Here is a 23,253-nt window from a genome sequence, read left to right as displayed (position 1 = left end):
CTCCATTCATTTTCCCAGGCACTCACTGAGCACAGGAGAGAGACGGCCCTGCTGCTGCACTGTGTAAGTACTTTTCAAGATGTGGGGTGCTGGGGGGAGGAGAAGGAATGCTGGGCTGGGAGTCAAGAGACAGTGATTAAGGGACTTGGGCAAGGTCTCCCAGGTAATAAGTGGTAATCAGGGCTCAAGGCCAAGTCTCTTGCTAGCTTGGTGCACGTCCCAAAGTGTCACGTGGCTTCAGATTTCTCCCTTGCCTTCGAGCTTTCTCAGAACAGGAGCCCGCGTCTCCTCGGGTTACTTCCTCATTGCGTTTTTATCGATCACGTCACTTTAATCCAGATTTTGTTTGCTTGATTCTGCTGAAGCTATTTCCGTTACAAATGACCTTGACTGCCAAATTTATGAAAAATCTCCCTGTATAGTCACTTGGAGTGTTCAAAGTCACCCTAACCAAGGCCCTAAGATTTCTTCTTTTTTAAAACTAAGAAGTTACAAGTTTTAATTTTTATACTTTGACTTTTATTTGGTCTGGAGTTATTTTTTTTGTTGTATATACAGATGGGTTCAGTATGTTTCCCTCAGCATTATTTATGAAGTAGACTGTCCCCACCAGTTTGTAATGGCTGCTGTGTGACTAAGTCTCCCATACACACGCAATGTCGCTCTGGCTCTGGTTGTCCACAGTTTGTCTAGTCCTGCCTTGCCTTAACTGTGACATTGCTCTGGTTGGTTCTTGTCAACCTGACACAACCCAGAAATATCTGGGAACAAGAATCTCAATTGAGAAAATACCTGTTAGATTGGTGTATAGGCAAGTCTACAGATCGTTTTCTTTATTAATGATTGACATGGGATGGCCAAGATCATCATGGGCTGTGTCACCCATGGTTGCTCTGGTGACATAAGAATGCAGACTAAGGAAGCCGCTGGGGCAAGTCAAGAAGAAGTCTTCCTCCATGGTCTCTGTTCAGTTCCTGCCTCCATTTTCCTGCCTTGAGTTTCTGCCCTGACTCCCTGGATGAAGAACTAAAGGCTGTGAGAAGAAATAACCCCTTTCCTCCCAGGTTGCTGTTAGCCAGTGTTTTACTGCAGCAACAAAGCCTTAACTAGGACACAGACCCCTACCATAGTTACCTGGCATCTGGCACAGCACCTCTGTATACTGAAGGATTTGGTTGGATCTGATAACTTTTAGGATTCAGTAACTCTGTACAAACTTGAATTGGAACTGCCTTATATTCATTTTATAACACAGAGTGCTTTGTCTATGAATATAAACTTCTCAGCTCTTTAGTGACCTGCAACACAATTTCAGTTTCCCCCACTACAGGGCATGCGTGTATGTCTGTGCGAATATCGAACCCAAAGGTTGATGTCACGTGCTTTCCTCTAGCGCTTTCCACTTTACTTTCTGAGGCATGGTCTCTCACTCAATTGGAACTCAGTGATTCAGAGACTAGCTGGCCAAGAGGTTCCAGAAACCTCCTACCCCTGCCTCCTCAGTGCTAGGACTCCAGGTGCACACCACCATACCAGGCTTTGAACACTGGTCTGGAGATCCAAGCTCAAGCCTTCATGCTTGTGAGGCGAACGCTTTGCTGACTAAGGTGATTTCTGGCCCCAGCTTATACATATTTTTATGCATTGCCATAGCATATCAGTTGATTGCTTATTTTTATAGTAAATAGTATCCTATTTTAAATTTATTTCTACACTGGTTGTAAGGTATATAATTCATTTAATATTCTTCTGTACTCTGCTTTTTATTTTATTTCTTCATTTTTAACCCCCTTCCCCTGTGTGGTTTGGGTTTGTACACGGGAGTACAATGCCCACAGACACCAGGGGAGCACATCTGATACCCCGGAGCTGGACCTAAAAGTGGTTTGTACCAGAAACAAAACTCAGGTCCTCTGCAAAAACAATATACAATCCTAACTTCTGACTCTCATTTTATTTAACATACCAGCTCTAAGTTGGTATCTTAACAGGATCTTTGCATCACTATTTCTAAGTATCTGACTTAGCTTTTCTTTTCCTAGCAATTTTGGTGGATTTTGGAGTTAATGTTGTGCTGTCTACCTTGAAAAAACAAGAGTTTTTCTTGTCTTTAACATCCCTCAACAAGCTAAAAATTAAAAAACAGAATGATCTGTTTTTTGAGGTCACCAACTTGCTAGGCTTCCTCGTCAAATTATCCCTGTTTGCACAAAGCAATTATATATATATATATATATATATATATATATATATAAATTTTTTCTTGAGAATTATATATATATATAAATTGCTTTATATATATATAAATTTTTCCTTGAGAATTTGTATATTTAGACTTTCTAAGCATATATGTTAATTTTTGACTCACAGGACCTTAGGAAAAGGGCTCTTAATTCTGCCAGCTGAGCTTTCGTTTTCCTTGTCTGGCAAAACCACGAAGTCTTTATTAGGTGACAGTCATGCTCTCGACCTATTCCTACCTTCTTCACATTTGACACTGTTGGATTATAGAACACTGATTGTGTGTGTGTGTGTGTGTGTGTGTGTGTGTGTGAGAGAGAGAGAGAGAGAGAGAGAGAGAGAGAGAGAGAGAGAGAGACAGAGCATGCAAGATGCCGGGAATGAACCTGTGCACTCAGGCAAGTGTAGCACTGAGCTTCCCTGGCCTCCTTTACCAGAACTTTAGGCAGAACCTAAACATCCTTCAGGATGCTGCTGAAAGTGTTAGATGTGTTGCCAAAGATCCTCAAGCTGTTATCCATAGGCGTCTATGGATTCCAAAGATGCTTCAGATTGAGAGCAGGGCTGTGGGCCCTATTTTAGTTTGGATTTTGGGCCCAGCTTTCTTCTGAACAGGCCTTTGTGTTGAGACAGACACCGGACTAGAGGCTCTCACCTGCAGGCTTGCTGACCTCCCAGTCCCCCAGTCCCCGCTGGTACTGGCCCAGCATTGTGTGAAGGAGGACAACCTCCAGTCCCATGCAGCATGGACTGCAGGAGGCGCTAGACCACAGACATGTACCGTACCTCCAGCTTCTCGTGGTAGAATTCTCTGGTGGTATAATTCAGGGTAGCGCGATTCGTGTTTTCTCCCATGAGCCTTTTGCTGTCGCTGGTCTCCTCACTGATAATGCCAGGTTTTTTACCTTTGCTTTCTATTAGGTATCGGAATTGCTTCTTCCTGCAGAAGATGGTAAATGGGCTCAGAGTTACTTATGAGATTGTGTGAAATTTTTGCTGTCCTCAGAGGGAGTACACGTTTTGTTAAATGTCAGATCTGTGAGTCTGAGCAGTAAGTGTCCCAGTATTTCAACTAATTAAGGTATTTGATGCACATTATTTGCTTTGTTCGAGACCTGGTTTCACTATTGTAGTTCAGGCTGGACTTAAACTCCCGCTCCTACGGACTCAGCCTCCTGAGAACTAGTTTATAGGCTTGTGAGTGCGCTGAGCCCCACCACAGCCTTTCGTTCTGTGACTGCTGATCATCAACATTACAATCTCAAACATTTCTACAACGAGAAAAGAACTCTACCTCAACAGGAAACAATACAAAAGGTGAATCAAAGCTTAAGCCAATTAAAGGTGCGAAGGACCAAGCCACACAGTCTTTATAGCTATAAGGTATATTAGTTTGCTCCTATAACCACATTCATAGCTCACAGTTCCTTTATTTGCCTGAGCTGTGTTCCTAGCTAGAAAATCAAATCGGGTGTGGAGTTAATTTCAGCAAAATCAAAACGGAAAACAGCAAAAAACCCACAGGTGCTGGCAGGAGGCCACGTGATGGCAAGAGGCACTGTGGGATACAAAGGGACACACCAAAGAAGCAGGAACATCACAGAGCTGTCTCCCAGAGTCCCACCCAGCCTACTCCAACACATGAACTTAAGACATGAACCCTGGAAACAGGAACCATGGAAGAACAACACTAAATGGTTTGTTCTCTTGGAACAGAAAAAATTTAAACTTTTTTCTTTTTCTCATTTAAAAGTATATTGATGTATTTTTAGAAATTTGGAGAAGTATAAATTTTGAAAAGTATAAGGAAATAGTCTACAGCTCATAATTCTATATAAACATCTAATGTTTGCATTCGACATATTTCAAGACAATGATAATTCCTGTGACTGAATGGAAGTCAGTTTGCTCAGCGTGCATTTTAGGAAATGTTTGTGTAAAGAGCACAGTGAGTCGCTGGACAGCTGGATTTGCGCTCAGGCAGATGTTATGTTATGTTGCCTTTCTGCATCCTTCCACTTGCTTTTGCTTTACTTAGGGATCTTTCTTTCTTTCTTTCTTTCTTTCTTTCTTTCTTTTGGGGGGGGGTTTCGAGACAGGGTTTCACTGTAGCTTTGGGGCATGTCCTAGAACTAGATTTTGTAGACCACGCTGGCCTCGAACTCACAAAGATCCTCCTGCCTCTGCCTCTAGAGTGCTGGGATTAAAGGCGGGCGCCACCATCACCTGGCTACTTAGGGATTTTTCTAGGTTCTCAAAGTGAAGTCTCTTTCATTACTTTCTAGTCGTCCTCATCTTTTAGTAAACACACTAAAGACATGTATGTCATTTCCTCTCAGTGCAGTTTTGGCCATAACCCACAGAGTTCTAGATGTTATATGCACTCATATACTTAGTATTTCAGCTTGAATTTCTTCCTCAGTTCAAAAGAGTTTAAATACACTTAAAGTACAGTATGACACACAGCACAAAAATGCTGGAACAGGACCCACTACTTTGTATACTAACCTAAAAATCAGTAAGAAAAGAGAGGCCTTCCAAAATACTTTTGAAAAATGAGAATATTTTAAAAAGAGCAATAAAAATAGAACAAAAACTAAAAAAGAATTCAAGCAGCACACACACATATGCAATTAAAAAATCTTTATACTTTGCATGCTCTTGGCCCATTTTCCCATTCAACACTTACAGATAATTGATCTTTTACAAAACAATAAACAAAACCCAAAAAACTAAAAACAAATATTTAAAAAGTATACAGATTATTTCTGAACTATATACCCTATTTTTCAAAAATTGGAACCGGCCACACAACTGTCCTATGCTTGATGCTTCCTGTTCTGGAACATCACAACCTGCTCTAGTTCCATTTCTTTGCTGTGACAGACACCATGGCCAAAAGCATCTTTGGGGAGGAAAGGGTTTATTTGGCTTACACACCCAGGTCTCAATCTGAGGCCAGTTTGGTCATGAATGATGTGGGATTCCCTTCTATATGCTGTGGTTACCATTAATGAATAAAGGAACTACTTTGGACCTATAGCAGGGCAGAACTTAGGTGGTGGTGGGAGAACTAAACTGATTGCTGGGAGAAAGGAGGTGGAGTCAGGAGAAGTCATATAGTCCTATCAGACTATATGGCCTTTATGGTCTGCACAGTCTTTATGGCGATACATAGATTAATAAAAATGGATTAAATTAAGATGTAAGAGTTAGCTAATAAGAAGCTAGAGTTAATGGGCCAAGCAGCGATTTAATTAATACAGTTTCTGTGGGATTATTTCAGGGCTGGGCAGCTGGGAACCAACAAACAAGCAGCCTCCTCCAACACATGAACTTAAGACTTGATCCCTGGAAACAGGAACCATGGAAGAACAACACTAAATGGTTTGTTCTCTAGCTCGGCTAGCTTTCTTGTATGCATGGTGACCTTCTTATATCAATCATCAGTCTAGGCAATCTCTCATAGACATGGCCACAGGTCAATCTGATTCAGGCAACTCTTCAATTGAGGGTCGTTCTTCCCAAGTGATTCTAGGTTGTATGGAATCAGAGATAAACAATAGGACACACTACTGTTTCATATAGGAACTGCTAATCATTTTTGAAGTTACAAGTAGTTGGTTTTGTTCTACTAATGTATATTCACTATTTTGTTACAGACACAGTTTGTGATGGATATCCTTGGACATATATTCATGTTCATGTAATATAATGTTTAGAAAGAATTCTGCTCAGTGTAAAGCTTTAGTCAACAGATATGGCCACTGAAAACACGTTAGGTAGCAGTGAGTTGCTATGAAAAGAACCACAGCACTGGCCATCACTGCTCAGCACATAGGACCCACCTGACTGCAGAGCGTAAGTTACACCCACAAACATAGTTCATTATTTTAAAACTTGCATGGCTATAGCATTGAATGGAGTCAAATGGGCTCTTTTTTTTAAATTTTATTTATTTTTATTTTAAAGTCTCTTATATTTTATATTTTGGTAACTTTATTGTCTGGGTTTTTGTTATTTTCCCACTGCACCAAGGTAGTTCTTGGCTATCTCAATTCCTTAGCAACGCAGCCTCCTCAGCTCCCCTGACTCCCTGGGCCAGCCATGCTGACTATGTACTCCTGGTGTTACCACAGAGCTGCACTTCTGTGCTCCTAACTCACTGCATCTCATTAACTTCAGCCTGTAGAATTCTGATCAGAGACAATGACCTGTATGAATACGGCCTTTAAATACACAGATTTTCTTTGAGTTGAAGATGTATTCAGCCTCTTCAAATATCCCATACACATTTGGATACTTTTTCACAATCTGACTTTTTATTCTGAATATTTTAATCTGAATATTTATTCAGAAGAGTATAATTTTCACTGATTTCTATCTAAACTATCACTTCTTAATTCAATACCTCCTCCTCAAGATTTTTGTACACCTCTCAAGTATTTTCGTATATTTGTGTGTGTGTGGGATGATGTATGTATGTGTGTGAGAGTGTGTGTGTGTGTGTACCTGAGTGCATCTCTGTGTGTGTGTGCACGTGTATGCGTGCGTTGTGTGTGTGTGAGTGTGTGTGTTGTATGTGTAGGCCAGAAGTTGACATCTGGATGTCTTCCTCAGTTGCTTCTTTATCTTATGTTGAGACAGGCTCTCTGGAGGTTGCCCTTGCAGATGGACAGTGAGCTCCTACTCTGTCTGCTTCTGTTCCTCGACTCTGGGGTTGGACACATGCTGCCGTACCCAGCTCTTACATGGGTCCTGGGGATCTGAGCCAGGCCCTCAAGGTTATTCAGCAAGCACTTTACCCTCAGGATGCTTTTACGTCACAACAGTTCAGTAGGTTGTAGACGGGATTTACATTGATCAATAAAATGTGCTTGAGTAAGATTTGAATTCATAACCAAACTGTTCTGTTTATAATTCCTTTTAAAAAATTGATCTCTTTCTCCATATTCTAAACCTAAAAATCCCCTACTCATTCCCAAAGAAGTATATTAAACAGGAAGCCCTTCCCAGTGTTCTCAAACATAGCTAGTCTCTTCCCCAGCCCTCTTGCTACACCCAAAGAATCATATTTTAATTGTTTATGTGCACTTTAGCTATTATTAGACTACAACTACATATTCAATTATAACCACAGGAGAAAAAGGACTCAGTTTAAATAGGGCCAGCTGACAGCATTTCTAGTGCACAGCTAAGAGTATTTCTAGTGCACAGCTGACAGCATTTCTAGTGCACAGCTAAGAGTATTTCTAGTGCACAGCTGACAGCATTTCTAGTGCACAGCTGGCAGCATTTCTAGTAAACAGCTGACAGCATTTCTAGTGCACAGCTGACAGCATTTCTAGTGCACAGCTAAGAGCATTTCTAGTGCACAGCTGACAGCATTTCTAGTGCACAGCTGACAGCATTTCTAGTGCACAGCTAAGAGTATTTCTAGTGCACAGCTGACAGCATTTCTAGTGCACAGCTGACAGCATTTCTAGTAAACAGCTGACAGCATTTCTAGTGCACAGCTGACAGCATTTCTAGTGCACAGCTAAGAGTATTTCTAGTGCACAGCTAAGAGCATTTCTAGTGCACAGCTGACAGCATTTCTAGTGCACAGCTGACAGCATTTCTAGTGCACAGCTAAGAGTATTTCTAGTGCACAGCTAAGAGCATTTCTAGTGCACAGCTAAGAGTATTTCTAGTGCACAGCTAAGAGCATTTCTAGTGCACAGCTGACAGCATTTCTAGTGCACAGCTGACAGCATTTCTAGTGCACAGCTGACAGCATTTCTAGTGCACAGCTGACAGCATTTCTAGTGCACAGCTAAGAGTATTTCTAGTGCACAGCTAAGAGCATTTCTAGTGCACAGCTGACAGCATTTCTAGTGCACAGCTGACAGCATTTCTAGTGCACAGCTAAGAGTATTTCTAGTGCACAGCTAAGAGCATTTCTAGTGCACAGCTAAGAGTATTTCTAGTGCACAGCTAAGAGCATTTCTAGTGCACAGCTGACAGCATTTCTAGTGCACAGCTGACAGCATTTCTAGTGCACAGCTGACAGCATTTCTAGTGCACAGCTGACAGCATTTCTAGTGCACAGCTAAGAGCATTTCTAGTGCACAGCTAAGAGCATTTCTAGTGCACAGCTGACAGCATTTCTAGTGCACAGCTGACAGCATTTCTAGTGCACAGCTAAGAGCATTTCTAGTGCACAGCTAAGAGCATTTCTAGTGCACAGCTGACAGCATTTCTAGTGCACAGCTGACAGCATTTCTAGTGCACAGCTGACAGCATTTCTAGTGCACAGCTAAGAGCATTTCTAGTGCACAGCTGACAGCATTTCTAGTGCACAGCTGACAGCATTTCTAGTGCAAGTAGAATCTAAAAATTCGGGCTTACCTGGCATCACCCAGAATTGAGATCATGCGGTACTGAGGCAACTCGGAAGATGCCACATGGGCCAGAATTCCAAAGAGCCGCTCAGCCATTATCATATCATTTTGTGTCACCTGAGAAGAAATGGCAGAGAAGGGTCAACAATGACATTGCTTCTTAGCTTTGTATAACAAACACAGATCCAAAGAAATGTCTGGATTCCACGTTTTCTTTTAGCACAGGAAAAGACCCTTCCCTGGGCTCTACAGGAGTCTTCACTGAGATTCTGCTTTTTTCCTTAAACCAGTTACAAAGGAGAAGCTGAAATGTGACTCCCAGAAGCTGACTCAGGGCTGATCAGTCAGCTCTGAACTTAGAACTCATGTTTCCTGAGGACTATGCTTGAGGTACCTTAAATCCTTACAGGATGTTTTTCTTTTTCTTTATTCATGTTTGTGTATGTGTGGTATGCATGCATGTTTGCAGGTGTGTGGGCACCTGTGCATGTGGCTGTGTGTGCACCTCTGGAGGTCCAAGGCTGATGTCAGTAATACATTACATTTTGAGGCAGGGTCTCAGTCAAACCCAGAGTTCACTGACACACACACTCTCCCAGCCGTATTACTCAGGATCCCACCTCTGCCTCCAAGACTGGAATAACAGGTGGTATTTATGTGGATTCTGGGGATCCAAACTCGAATCTTCTTGTTTGCTTAGCAAGTACTCTAACAGATGAGCCATTTCCCTGTTCTCTTAAAGAATATTTTTAGTTCTATTATCATGACATTAAAGATATGGATTTTAAAAAGTTAATATAAAACAGGGTAGCCTGCATTTCCAATATGTTGGCTTTTCTACACAGTGTAATTTGATTTACCAACCAGGACCATGCTGTCTCCTCGGACTACTTGGCAACATTTGGTCTGGTTAGGGGTGATACTGACATCTAGTGCACAGAGCCAGGGATGCTGCTAAGTGTTTTAAATGCGCAAAAGAACTGCCACAATGGTTATCTGTGCCAGTGTGAGCAGAGCAGACGTTGAGAAAACCCTTGTCTTTGTGTAAGCAGTTTTAGATTTAAAAACAAAACAAAAAAGCCACCAAGAGGTTTCCATCTACTTATTTGTTTAGAGAGAGAGTGTGTGTGTGGTGTAGGTGTGTGTGTTCACGTGTGTAGATGTACGCTCACTCATGCACGCACACACAGGACAGCAGTTGGTGCCGAGTGTCTCCCGTGCTGCTCTCAATCTGCTGTCTATGAGACAGGCTCTCATCCAGCCTGGAGCTTGCACTCTCAGGCAGACAGTTTGGCGAGGAAGCCTCCACAGCCTTCCCTTCTCTGTTTTACCCAGCTCTAGGGTTCCACATACGTGCTGCCAGGCCTAGCTCTTACATGGGTTTGGAGGATCTACTCATACTTTTCAGACTGAACCATCTCTACAATGTCCCATGCCTTTTGGCACCATGAGACCATAAGACAGGGTTTCTCAGCAAACTGCCTGTTCCAGCCTCTCCAGTGTTGGAAGAGCAGGTGTGTGTGTGTGTGTGTGTGTGTGTGTGTGTGTGTGTGTGTACTTGTGATGATATATGACAGAAGCATCTTCTGACAATAACCCCACAGTTCACATACAATTCATACACACTGTATTCACATCAGTGTAGACTAGTTCTCCCCTATCCTGGATGTTCACGATTAGGGATGCGGCTCCTTGAAGCCTTCCTTTAGCTGACAACTAAATTCTCTGGTCCAACACAGTCACCTAGTGGCCAACTCAGGCCACTGCTCCATCTTCTCGCTGCTCATCATTCAATTTTACCTCTAGCCCCACCACTCTGCTACAGAAGGGGAGGTATAAACCTAGCATATATGGTATAAGACGGCAAGACCGCGGGGGCACGCAAATCCTTTAGGGTTTTAATAAAATATCATACAACCATGACACTGAGAGTTTCTAAAAGCTATACTAGAACACAGCATTGGTTCTGTTTAATCCCCTGTACAATTACAATACTTCTTAGGGTGTTGTAATTGCATAGTAACGCAAATCAGCAGCTGGGTAAATCACTACGTACAGTTAATTAACACACCCAGCCATTAATGAGGAAGAAGCCTTCACCCACATTCCAAAGAACCTGCGTATTGTATTTCCAGACTCATTCTGAAAACCCTCTAGCTAATTACCAGACCCTACCAGAGCTACAAGTTCTGTCCCATGCAGTGCTGAAGGGCACACAAGTCTGCATTAGACTCCTGTAACCAGCAGGGGGACTGTCAGTCATCTGAAGGTTCCAGGCTTTCCTGGTACTTTAACAGAAGGCTGACACCAAGGCCCTGGGCCTACTATGGTTGAGGTATGGTATGGCTGCTTTTGACACTGACCTGCAGATCTCCACGCTACCAACAATATGCTGGGTTTTAGCAGGTCTGGCCAGAGGGAGCTGTGGGGTCCTAGTTGGGAAGCAATACTAAGCCAGCAAAGCAGAATACAGTTCATCTTAATAGGGAAGTCTTCGGAACCTCAATGAACACCACAATGAGACTAACAACAGTTTGAAGATGGCTTCCCTTTGTGAGGTTATTTAGCTTCAATAGCGACAGAAGCATAGTTTCCTCTTCTCCGCCCCAAATTAATTTCTAAAGAGAACACAGTCTTTGAGTAGCTGGGGGATTAGCCTTGGGACAAACTCAGAAAAACCAATTTAAAAATAGCTTTCCATTAATAATTTTCCAGTTATTCAGCTCAGACCTGTGTTATCCCACACCATGCTACAGCAGTCATGACAACTATTAATAGAGCAGTCCAGATGTGAGCTGAAATTTTCTCTTTCTACTTTATTCCTCACTTCTTTATTAGTGGACACTACTTAATTCCCGTCCTCCTTTGTATGCCATAGTCTGCAGAGCATTTTGAAAGATAAAAGTTTGCCTTACCTACAAAAGTAGCATTTTTTTCTTTTGAAAATGTCATTTTCTTTCAAAGTTTTATTTCTCTGAATGCTCACAAACATCAGGAAAAGTAGTTACTATTCACCAGGAAAAAAACATCTGTTCACTGTGTCAGATGCAGTGCTCGTGGGCATGAGTGTGAGCATGTGAGTGTGCAGTGTGTATGCATATGTGTGCATGTGTGCACACGGGTTGCCTGTATATGGTTTTTTTTTCTTTTTAATACTCTGAACGCTGTGACTTTATTTTTTTCTGCACAGTTAATCACATATCACAATTAATTTCCATCCAGGGCCGTCAAGTGGAAGCTCATTCTGCAGTCTGTTTTGCTTCTGCTTACCTCTGTTCCATTTATTTTCTGCATGCCGAAGTGGCTGAGCCTAAACAGCACGTAATATTTCCAGAGTGTAAAGTTGACCACTGGGTTTCCCTGAGGATCAATTGTCAATTGGTCAACCCGACGAAGCTGTGCTAGGGCATTGAACTGCTGCAGCATTACAAGATTGGTCTCCTTGAATTTAAGGTGCTGCAATAACAAATGAAACACAATGTCTTCGCTTGGAGTTTAAACACCTTAAAAATACCAACATCAACATGTTGCAGACCATTTCCCATGGAACTCTGTAAGTTTCAGGCTTAGAAAATACATTTTCAGCCACATTAAACCAATAGAATGCTCTAAGTTCATTTAACTTCAATGTGCCTAATCCATCAACCATTGATGGCATCTATACAAAACTGAGTTTTTTGGGTGATCCCTTCTGCAAGGAACATCCTCAACAACCAGGATCTCTTAGAGTTATCTAAATACTAAATAATCCAGACTCTTTTAGGATTTAACTATTCTACACATTTTGCATTAACATTAATGTATAAAGGAAGGACTGGAACATTTCAGAAATGCCTAAGGACTCACCCTGGTCCTGAGGACTATCATCGGCAATACTCTGTCTTTCTGAAAACCATGTCGGTCACTTAAATTGGCAAAGCAGAAGCAAAGTACTAAAACAGAAACACTAAAGCAAATGGTCTATTTGCAAACTTGGATGGTCTTTCCAAACACCTGCTTCTGTTGCTACCTATCTTCTTTGGGGATGGTGGAGAAGGAAAACACATAAACCATAAAAGGACGACTAGAGAAACTCACTGTGGGAAAAGCTCAAGAGGAAGCTCCCTATACATGACTATTTCCTAGTGCAGTCCCAGGGCCAGGGAAGCTGAGCCAGCAGCCTGAGGTTTTTTTCTGTGCTGTCAGAGGACTACCAACAGATCATATAATGAATATACATATTCCAGCCATACCAGTTTCAGATCATGTAATAAACATACATGTCCCATCCATTCCAGTTTCAATGCCTGAATACATGCTATAGCACTGTGTGGCCTTCTTTGTAAAATTGAAATAGATAATGCTCATAAAATTCCATTGGTCTTTTCTACTGCATCAAGGATTGTTTTTAGAGATACAGTTTCTAATATTAACACAAACCTGCAAGGGCATTTATGGAAGTAATTTAAATTCTAGTGCCAGAGATCAGCACATAAAAAAACTACAGAAACTGAAGCTGAATCAAGCTTTGGCCTGAGCACACAAGGCACAGTGAAGAACAATTCAAAGAACTTCCAAAGGAAAGCGTTTACCAGAGAATTTGGAAACTTCATCTTCAGTTTGGGAAGCACTTGGACAATTTCATCAAACTCGATGAATGTGAAAGAGACGGTGGTGACTATGCTGGCTGTTTGAACACTCCAGTTCCGGTCTAGGCATTCCAGTGCCCCTGAGCCGTACAGGGAAAGGGTTTCCCCTTCTATCTCCACCAAATGTGTGTCTGTGACCGACAAGCCTTGTAACGCACTGCTGAGCCCTGGGTCTAGAGACCTGCAAAAGTCTTTTTTTAAGTAAAGTTTTGAGCATGCAGAGGAAATAAATAACAGGCTAGGACAGCATGGTAGAAGGCACTCTACAGTTTAATATTGATTACCTCCATTTCTGTAATCAAATCCAGAGCACCACAGATTAATTTTTTTTTTAGTTTTTTAAAATTAACTTGCAAAGTAACAGGCTTGATTACTTGATTAGCATTTTCCACTTCACTGTTGTTGAGTCTCCTTCCCCGACCACCATCATCTCCTGCTGGCCCCATTCCCCCTCCCACAGCCTCTCTCATGTTCTCATGTTTATGTATCCTTAGATTAATTTACTAGGTTATCTGTAAGATTAGCATTAACCTCCAATCATGTATTTTAGCTGAAAATAACAAAAATATTAATAACCCACCCCCAAGTCCAGATTACTCATCATATTAATGAAAGATAATAATTTCATAAACCTTAAATATGTCACTGAGATCTTCTTATATTAATATAAATATACTTTTTAAATTTATAAATCTAGATAAATAAATACATTTTACAATATTTCCATAAGACATTGTAAAATATTATTTATAAAATACAATATAAAATGTTTGCAAAATGTATAATATTAAACTATTTTCTGCCTTAGTTACTGAGTTAAGTGAGCAATACTGACTCTGTTTTTGAATGGTCTGATGCCCTAAAAAACTATCAACATATAGTTCAGTTGTAATTAATAAAAATCAATCAAGTCTTCCTCCCTAAATGAAACAAGAGTGATAAAAAGAAATTATGCTTTAGACACAATATCATATTGGATACTCTACAGATAGGGTCATTTGTGTTATTCCCAAAGCAGGAACCATGCTACTATAAAAGCCGACCTGAGTGGCAAGTGGAGAATCAATAAAGCTCCTTGATCCAGTTCAAAATTTTTGCTCTGTAAATAGAAATGCAACGTTATGGTTCTGCTCCAGTTCAAAACTTGGACAGCACTTGACTTTTGCTCCATGCGTTTTCACTGAGGGTTTATTCTCTGCCCTTGTCTGTTTCCTGAACAGCAAGCTGGGACTTGGGTACCCATCCAGGGCTTCATGCCTCAGAGTAATCATAATTACATGCTGGCAATTTTGTTTCCTCCTCCACATAGTGAGTTCATGAAGCTAAAGAACATATTCTTCTCATCTGGAGACTCTCAGGTCCACTAATGGGATTTTTACAACATATTAATCAATTATGAAAGATCTTCAATGGTTTTTAAATGTTAGGGTTAAACAGTAAGCCTGACAGATGATTATCCCATCGGTTTATTAGATTTATTTCACAGGTACCAGTGAACTGTTTGTTACACACCTGTCTATTCATTAACAGATTAGCTAATGACATTTGTGATTCAAAGAGAATATGCAACTAAGAAAATATTCACAATTACTTTTAATGCAATCCTTAATTTATATCAAAGGATTAAGAGGGGCAATGATTAAACATCCCATGAGTAGTGGTGTGGACTAGCTTAGTATTAGAAAGGTAAAAGCCAATAATGGGACAGAATTAGAAAAGAATTACTTCCATCTATTGTGCTTTGCAAGCAGAGCAGAATGATTCCTGCTGAAACAGGACAGAGGACAGCAGTCAGCATTTGATGCACTGAAAGGGAGACGTATGGATGGCACACACACACTCACAGCAACAGCACCGATAGCAGTACACTGCAACACTGCTCACTGCTCAGAGCTTCTTGTGTGCATCAATCCTGCTGCATGTACCACAGTGGAACCAACATCTAGCAGTGCCCAGTAAATATCTCTTGAATTAATAAACCACGAAGACTTTCATGAGTATCTGTTAAATCTCTATAGGGTGCAGACAGACAGAATGAAGGACATGGACACGCAGCAGGCGCTAACAAGGCTAGTCAGGGAAGACAGAGACATGCAGTCAGAGATGATAGGAAAAAATGTCATTTGATGTGGTGGTGCCTCATGGCCACAGCAGCCAGAAAAGTGTAGGCTTAATGTCAATTCAGTGGAGAATTAGCTAGATACCAACGTGATGAGCAAACCCACGGGGACGTAGTCTTGTCCCACATCACATTTTTAGGGTGGTTTAACTTTTCTTCTGCCATGTGAGTAAAAGATTAGGAATATAGCAGAGTGGTGGTGGTGCACACCTTTAATCCCAGCACTCAGGAAGCAGAGGCAGGCGGATCTCTCAGAGTTTGAGGCCAGCCTGTTCTACAGAGTGAGTTCTATGACAGCCAGGGATATGCAGAGAAACCCTGACTCAAAAAATTGGAATATAAACTCTAAAGCAAAGCGTCTGTGAGTATAAGGCTATTATTTTGTGTACACTTTCGGCAAGCATGCTGTTGGGAAAAAAAGTGAAAAACTAAATAAGCCTACAGTTAGGATGCTCTAAGATAGTCAGGAAGCTGAGCCAAAGGGAGCTCCAGCTGCTGCAGACCTCATGAAACACGTGGCTGCTGGGCTGTAGCCAGCCTTGGCCTTCCCCGGAAGACACCGAGCAGCTGTTCCCTGGGACACGCAAGGCCAAGCCAGTTAATGATGAGGCTGCTGGGTTGGCCTCACCTCAGGCCACTGCTTACTAATTTGCTTCCCTAACAAGGCATGCTCAATTTCCATAAAAATGATTTTGAAAGCACACTGAACAATGTTTATATGTTGGAGAGTATCCTTGCATGAATGATAGAGGTATGTCCCATCCTTTTTAGTTGGAGACATGATATGCACATATCAGTTTATTTATTCACTCATCAAACACCTCCCAGAAGGCTGCTATGTACAGAGTTCTGTGCTAAGTCTTCCGGCACAGCTGACTAACTCATCTGTATTTGATAAGGATAGTTAGTAGTGAGCACATACACCTTTTCCTTTTGATATATCAAGACTATTGCATGTAAAGCAAAATTATGGAGCTCTACTTCCCCAAACACCATGGCTATAATCCTAACAACCAAGCCATATAATTTCTAAACTGAAATGACCTCATTATGTCATTGAACTAATCAGTAGGATTTTGCAGAGAGCTTATTATGTGTATGCCATACTGTGCTAGGCATTGGAGATATACAAAGAAATCAAGATATACCTGCCCTCAAATATTTTCCAGTCTGGATAGGAGATTTAAAAGAAGGTACGCATGGACATTAAGTATGATGTGCTAATTGTCACTGAGTGGGTATTTCAACCTTATGCTATGGAAACAGAAAAATGAACGACAAATCCCTGTAGGGGGAGAAGCTGGGTCTCAAAAAGAAGCAGTCTTTAAACTGACCCTTGAGTCATGGGTACAGTGTTTTACCAGAAGCAGAGAAGGTGCACAAGGAAAAAGGGGGGGTAGAAGCCTATGCTGAGCAGTGGTGGGAGCTCAGTTTCAGTATGACTGGAACCCTGGGACACGGGACTGTAACACAGAGACAGGAGAACGGCAAGGGAAGGAAGCTGGAAAGTCAGATACTATCCCATAGCTATGAGGAACAGAAAAGGGTTTTAAACAAAAAGGGAAAGACCATATCTAGTAAGCTTGGAATTTAGCTCAGAAATAGAGCATGTTCATGTCTGAGGCCCTGGGTTCAATCTCCAGAAATATGCACATATACAAGAATGGAAGGAACGGGGGGGGGGGGGGGGGGCAGGGAGGCAGGAAGGCCACAGTTGGAGCCTTTGTAAAATAACTCCAGAAGAGTCAGACAAAGTCTAAGTCCCTGTGCTGGGATACACAGATGAAGCACATGCATGCTCGGCCTTCAGGAACCCCCTGCAGACATATTAGTACATCTATTTTATGAAGGATTTGAGAGGAAGGATGGATGCAGAGAGATTAATAAAACCGGTGACATGTCAACCAGCCCACAAGAGGGCATAATAGCAAGACGTGGTAACTATAGGAGAGGTGCATTGCCAATAAAATTGGATGGCCTTTGGCTAAGCCTCCTGACCTGCCACTCTCTCAAGAAGGTTCTGGATTTTGGAGTTTGAGGTTCCTGGTCTATAAATGGTGATTTCATATCACCATGTTTTCAGAGGTGCTGTGAAAACCAGAAATAATAAAGGCATAAAACCATGCCTTGAAGTTAGTTCAATACATTTGTGACCATTATCAATGAAGGACAACATATCAGTAGATATTTAGGATAAGATAAAAGGGGAATTAATGGCTAATTGGCCATAGAAAATGAGGGGGAAGAAAGAAGTAGGTATGCCTTCAACTTCTAGGGAGTGACTGGGCCCAGCCAGCTTCCTACCCGTATTCAGCCTGAACCTGCACCATGAGGAAGTCAGGATTCTTCTGTGGAGGCTCCATGATTTTCAGGCTTAATTTCACATAAAGCTTACTGCTGTGTTCTCCAACTCAAAGATGAATAAGTGGCGGCAGGCGGGAGGATCCCTAATGTGAACTACCTTCAAGTTCTTTATTGGTTAATGTCAACTCCAAGTACCATGTACTCAACCAGATCTTTCTGAGACAACCAGGAAATATCCTGTGTCTCCTCTATTACTGGAGCAACCTAGGGAAAGGTGGTGGTGGAGGTGTTGTTGACTTGATGCAGTAAAGTGTCAAATTCCTAAGAGCCAGGCCAACTGCAGTCCACACACATGCCAACAAAAAGACACTATTCCAGGGGCCTGAACACTTTTTTCTTTCCTGCCTTCAGGCTTCTTAGAAACAGGCCAGAACAGGAATGCTTCACCTCTTTCCGATGATTTTTTCCCACCGAGTAGGTGGTGCTGAGTCCTACAATAACTCATTTTATGAATTTTCTATTACAACATTCATGCGTGTGGAAATTCATTTTACGCATTATATTTTATTATAATAGTGTTGGCTAAAAGGCCAGTGTTCATAGACAGGAAATGACCAAAAACAAGCCAGCCTCACTGCATGCATCCAACGTAAGCAAAGGAAAGCTTACACCTAGTATTCTGCCATTTCTGCTGGGCAAAGGCCTCTGCGGCATGTCATTTACTGCTGAGCTGTCCCAAGTTCAGGGAACGGTAAAATCGTTAATGGAATATAGCAAGGTGTTAAAGAATTTCTTTCCTTTATATGCCTATAATGTTTTCATGGACACTTGCTCTTAGGCATTTGGTTATATGCCCATAGGTCAAAGGTCATGAACACGGTAACACAAGAATGACTTATCTTTTTAGCATTATGAAATATTAAGGACTATCAATGATGGCTTAAAGTAGAAAACCACCTGTAGCATTTAAACACAAGCTGAAACACTACAGAAAAGACTCTGTAGCTCTCTACACTAGCCTAACACCTTTAGGAAGAATGGCTTGCATCCCTGTCCAAAGGCAAATGTTAGTTTATTTTAAAGATTAATAAAGAAATAGTAATACAATTGCTAGCATTTATAATGCTTTACCCTGTACTCTTTTTTTTTTTTTAATTTTTCGAGACAGGGTTTCTCCGTAGCTTTTGGTTCCTGTCCTGGAACTAGCTCTTGTAGACCAGGCTGGCCTCAAACTCACAGAGATCCGCCTGCCTCTGCCTCCCGAGTGCTGGGATTAAAGGCATGCGCCACCACCGCCTGGTTTACCCTGTACTTTTGAGCAAAACAGCAGATAGGAATGAGCCCACATATCTAAATCCCTTGCTTTCAAGGTGCCATTTGGGAACGTAAAGAGATTGATAGGTATAAAGTCCCATGAGCTCGAGAAGGAAGGACTGTTGGCAGCAGGGAGCCCAGCAAGCTTCAGGAGGCCAGACAGTGAAGGCTGTCCAGTGCTGAGGAAGGAACAAACCGCGGCCTTGGCTGTACACTGCGAATAAGATGGCCGCCACTCAGCTGAGAGAGCCCCTCAGGGGACGAATAGGACGAAGTGAGAAAGGAGATGACCCAGGGCAGTCTGGAGGACTAGACTTGGGGACCAAGCTCGGTGGCAGAGCTCTCACTGAGAACAGTGATGCCTCGGGTTAATCCCTAGCATTGAGTGAGGCAGAAAGAAACCCCCACCTACTCCCATTGCTAAGAAAACATGCACATAGATCCCAGTGGGGGAAAGGAACGAGTATTCTGAATGGAACACTAGAGTAAGTGGTCGTTCCAATAGAAGGAAATGAAAACCCAGCCCTCACCTCAGGCAAATCAATGTGAGGTATAACCAAGGCTGATGAAGACCAAAATTTAAACTTTTATGAAACAAAACGGGGACAATATTTTTAGAATTTCTTTCTTATGCAAAATCTAAATGGAAAATCCATAAAGGAAAAGAAATACATTTCAGTGTCCTCATCTATAAATGACCTTTAAAGCCACTGCCATGCACAAATTTCCCCAGCTAGACAGTGGAGGAGGAGAAGAAATCACAGAGTAAGAGCTGGGAGATTCTACCTCTAAAGAGGCTGAAAGGACAGAAAAGAAATAAGAGAAATAGAAGAGGATATGAGAACAAAATATAACACCAGGAAGAAGTCACAGCCTACGAACCACACGGTAAAACCAGAGAGTACAAAGGCAGTGACAAGACTGGATTAGACATGGGGACAGTGGACTTCAGGAAGTGTAGCTCTATTTAAGAGAGAAATTTGACTAGTTACAGGTTCATTCCTTTCAACTTTAAAAACTGTGCAATATGAAATCACAGATTAAAGAGAATTTGCGTAAGAAGAGAACACTCAGCTATGAAGCAAACCACAATGTGGCAAGGTCTGGAGAGCTTGGAAGTGTGATGAAAAGAGGGTGTCTTCTCTCTGAGTGACATGGAGACCAGAAGAGTGTCAGCACATAGCTTAACTCCGGAGCCAAGAAATACATTTCCCATAGAAACTCAGATCTACTAAGCAGTTTTCAAGGCTTAAATGCTTAGGAGAGCTGTTAAGGCTTAAATGCTATCAGCTGACCAAGCTTTATGCTTGCAGAATGGATGTAAATGTTGTTGATCTTGCAATGTAACACCACAGTCACAGACTCTAACTGGAGTCCTGAGAGGGAGGGAAAATAGAATAGGAGCCAGGTTATAAGCTCCACTCTAATACAAACCAATATGCACCTTAGGAAAAGCAGTCAGATCGACAGACTGAGTTCTAGCATCTAAAACTGACGAGAACCATAGGAATACTCAGTGAAGAATGCTGGACTGTGATGGACTTCAGAGAGAGGCTCTGGCATCGTCACTCCCCTGTTGATCCTCACTCCTCAAGGTGACAGCCACAGGCAACCAGGCACGCAGTACAGAGCACAGTTCCCAGAGCTGCGCCTGTGTTCTGTCGTCTGGACCTGACTCTACCAAGGTCTGCCCTTGTGGAGCTTGCCCTGAAGTGTCACTGGGGCTAAGGCAACTGCTGGGTAGCATTTGTCCAAAGCCTTTTCAGTGCTGAGGACTGGACCTGGCCTTGTACATGGTTGACAAGTGTTTTCCCACTGAGCCACACCAACCTTTTGTCACTTACTTTTTCTTTAATTTTGAAACAAAGGCTCAGTAATTTGCCCTGGCTAGACTTGAACTTACTCTCTAGATCAGATTTGAACTTGTGATCCTTTGGCATCAGCTTCCCAAATAGTTGGGATTTGGGCGCTAGGCCTGGCTGTCAGAAGCATTTAAAGGGGCATGTAGAAAGCCCAGGGAAAACATGCAGCTAGCAACAGACTCACCAGATGCCTAGGCCAGAAAAGGCTGGGGAAGAAGGTGAGGATGGAGATTCAGAAGCTCTCTCTCGTGCCAGGGTATCTCCAAGGCCATGTGCATGAACAGAGGGCCTCATAGGCTATATTTAATCTCTAGACTTTTCCCCTTCAAAAAATAGCAAACCACTGGGGGATTTTTCCAGTAGGGAAATGTTACAGATTTATATTTTTAATATTTTCTCTTAACTTCTTAATCTCAGCTCTGGCTTTCTTAAGAAAATTATTCCTCAAAAATAACTATGTTAAATGGTTTACCATCCCTGTTCTAAACTCAACTCTAGAAGCGCCAGTAGCATGAGAGCGCCGTCGCATACCCTGTTTCCTCTGGAAATGCAGAGATGGCGGCGCTTCCATCCATCTGACAGGGTTCCTGCAGGGGGGACTCGGAGTCCTTTCTGTCCTGGGTGGTGGCAAGATTGGCTACTCGTTGCTGCAAGTCCCAATTTCGAGCGACATTGTTAATTGTTAGCCTTTTCTTCTCCTACAGGAAGGTAATGAAAAAGCAGTTAATATGACATGTATCTGTGAAGAGAGAAACACTGGCTTCCCGTCCTTTTCTTCTGGTACCTTCCGAACAAATTCCCTGGTGGTAAACAACTAGCACACCTTCAAAAGCAAGCCTATGAGTCTGTGTTCACCCCATGCTCAAATCTCTTAATAATGCTGTCAGCCTACATGGAAAATTAGAATACTTCTTGTTTTGAACAGTGAGATTATTTATTTCACTAACTGAAACTCTGGCTTGGCAAAGTTATATGCCTCTGTCCTTAAACAGAGCAAGAAGTAGCTACCAATACTTTCGTCTTTTACCCAATGATTAGGGAGGAGGAGAAGGGTGGGGACTGATTAGTATTTCATATTTCATGGTGTAACTTGGTTTTAAAAATACTTATTTTATTTATGTGAATGTATGTGTGGGTTGCCGTGGAGAAGAGAGCATCAGACCCTTTAGAACTGGCGTTACAAGCACTGTGAACCACCAAACCACCAAACACGTGTGCTGCAGGAGCAGCGAGCACTCTCAGTGCTGAGCCCTCCTCCAGCCCCCATGGTACAGATCATGACATTTAAGGATGAAAAAATATTATCTAGGCTACTAGAAGAAGTTCTACTGGGTAAACATTTTCTGGATAGCTACTGTCATTGTAGAAGAGCAGGAAGGCTGAGTAAAGAAAAGCAATGGATGATCCCTTGGGCAGGGGCTCTGGAGTTCAGGGTGCCTCAACTAACCCGCCTTTGGGGGGTCAGGAGTCTGCCCCTCTAACAGGCTCCAGTACTTCTCATGCAGTGAGAACCACTGACTTGGAGCCTTGGAACTCAGCTGTCTCATAGAAACCCTTCTGAAAAAAAGAAACCATAAGCCCAAAGAAGCCATGCTCCATTAACATGCTCTATTCTATGCAGATGCTGCTGACAGGGACTGGGTAAGGGTTCCTATTCTGGTACTATTACCATTTTCAAAAGGCAATACTTCATTTATTTTTATTTTATTTAAAAATTATTTGTTTTATGTGTATGGATGTTTTACCTGCATGTATGTCTGTGAACCACATAGTTTCAGTGTTCATAGATGCTAAAAGAGGGTGTCAGATCCCCTGAAAGTGGAGTTACAGACAGTTGAGAGCTGCCATTTGGGTGCTGGGAATTGAACCTGTGTCCTGTGCAGCCAGTGCTCTCAACTGAAAAGCCATCTCTGCACCCTTTACTTTTTCTTTTTTTTACATCTTATATTGTGTGCGTGCATGTGTTAGAGTGTGTGTGAGAATGTGTGTGTGTGCGCATGTGCGTGCGTGCATGTGTGTGAGTGCCTGTATGTGCCATGATGCATGGGTATGGAGGTCAGAGGTCACATGATAACTTGCTAGAGTCAGTTCTCACCTTCCACCATGCGAGTTCTTGGGACTGAACTAAGGTCGACAGAATTGGTGGCAAAAAGCTTTACTTGCTGAGTCATCTTGCTGGCCTCAAAAGTTAACATCTTAAAATCTAAATTAGATTAGAATGCTAAATATAGATTCTTTTTTTTTCTCTTTCATTCAAAATTTGCCAGTGAAAAACATTTACCAAGTGAGCTACTCGCCCCTCTCCAGGAGGTCTACTCGGGAGCCAGGGAAGGGCTAGGGGCTTCTCTCCCATTCCCTTGGCGCCTGCACAAATGAAAACAAACACTTGTAGTTGCGCCTCT

The 23,253-nt window shown here is 42.1% G+C and overlaps 1 protein-coding gene across 7 annotated transcripts in view; it reads right to left on the bottom strand.

Annotated features, from left to right (window-relative positions):
- Lrrc49 (leucine rich repeat containing 49) overlaps positions 1–23,253 on the bottom strand; it is a 122,213-nt gene that overhangs the window by 2,210 nt on the left and 96,750 nt on the right. For all 7 annotated transcript variants that reach the window (XM_041679627.1, XM_041679629.1, XM_041679626.1 and 4 more), the window contains 5 exons: positions 21,383–21,549; positions 13,196–13,433; positions 11,895–12,080; positions 8,632–8,741; positions 3,028–3,181 (listed from right to left, as the gene is read on the bottom strand). In XM_041679627.1, coding sequence (XP_041535561.1) covers positions 3,028–3,181; positions 8,632–8,741; positions 11,895–12,080; positions 13,196–13,433; positions 21,383–21,549 — 855 coding nt within the window. The remainder of the gene's footprint in view (positions 1–3,027; positions 3,182–8,631; positions 8,742–11,894; positions 12,081–13,195; positions 13,434–21,382; positions 21,550–23,253) is intronic.

This window comes from Microtus oregoni, unplaced genomic scaffold (assembly GCF_018167655.1).
Source record: "Microtus oregoni isolate MIOR12 unplaced genomic scaffold, Mior012 000032F_ref0000030, whole genome shotgun sequence".
In the NCBI taxonomy this organism is placed as follows: Eukaryota; Metazoa; Chordata; class Mammalia; order Rodentia; family Cricetidae; genus Microtus; species Microtus oregoni.
Note: the sequence above shows the minus strand (reverse complement) of the source record. Positions and strands in the feature narration are given on the sequence as shown.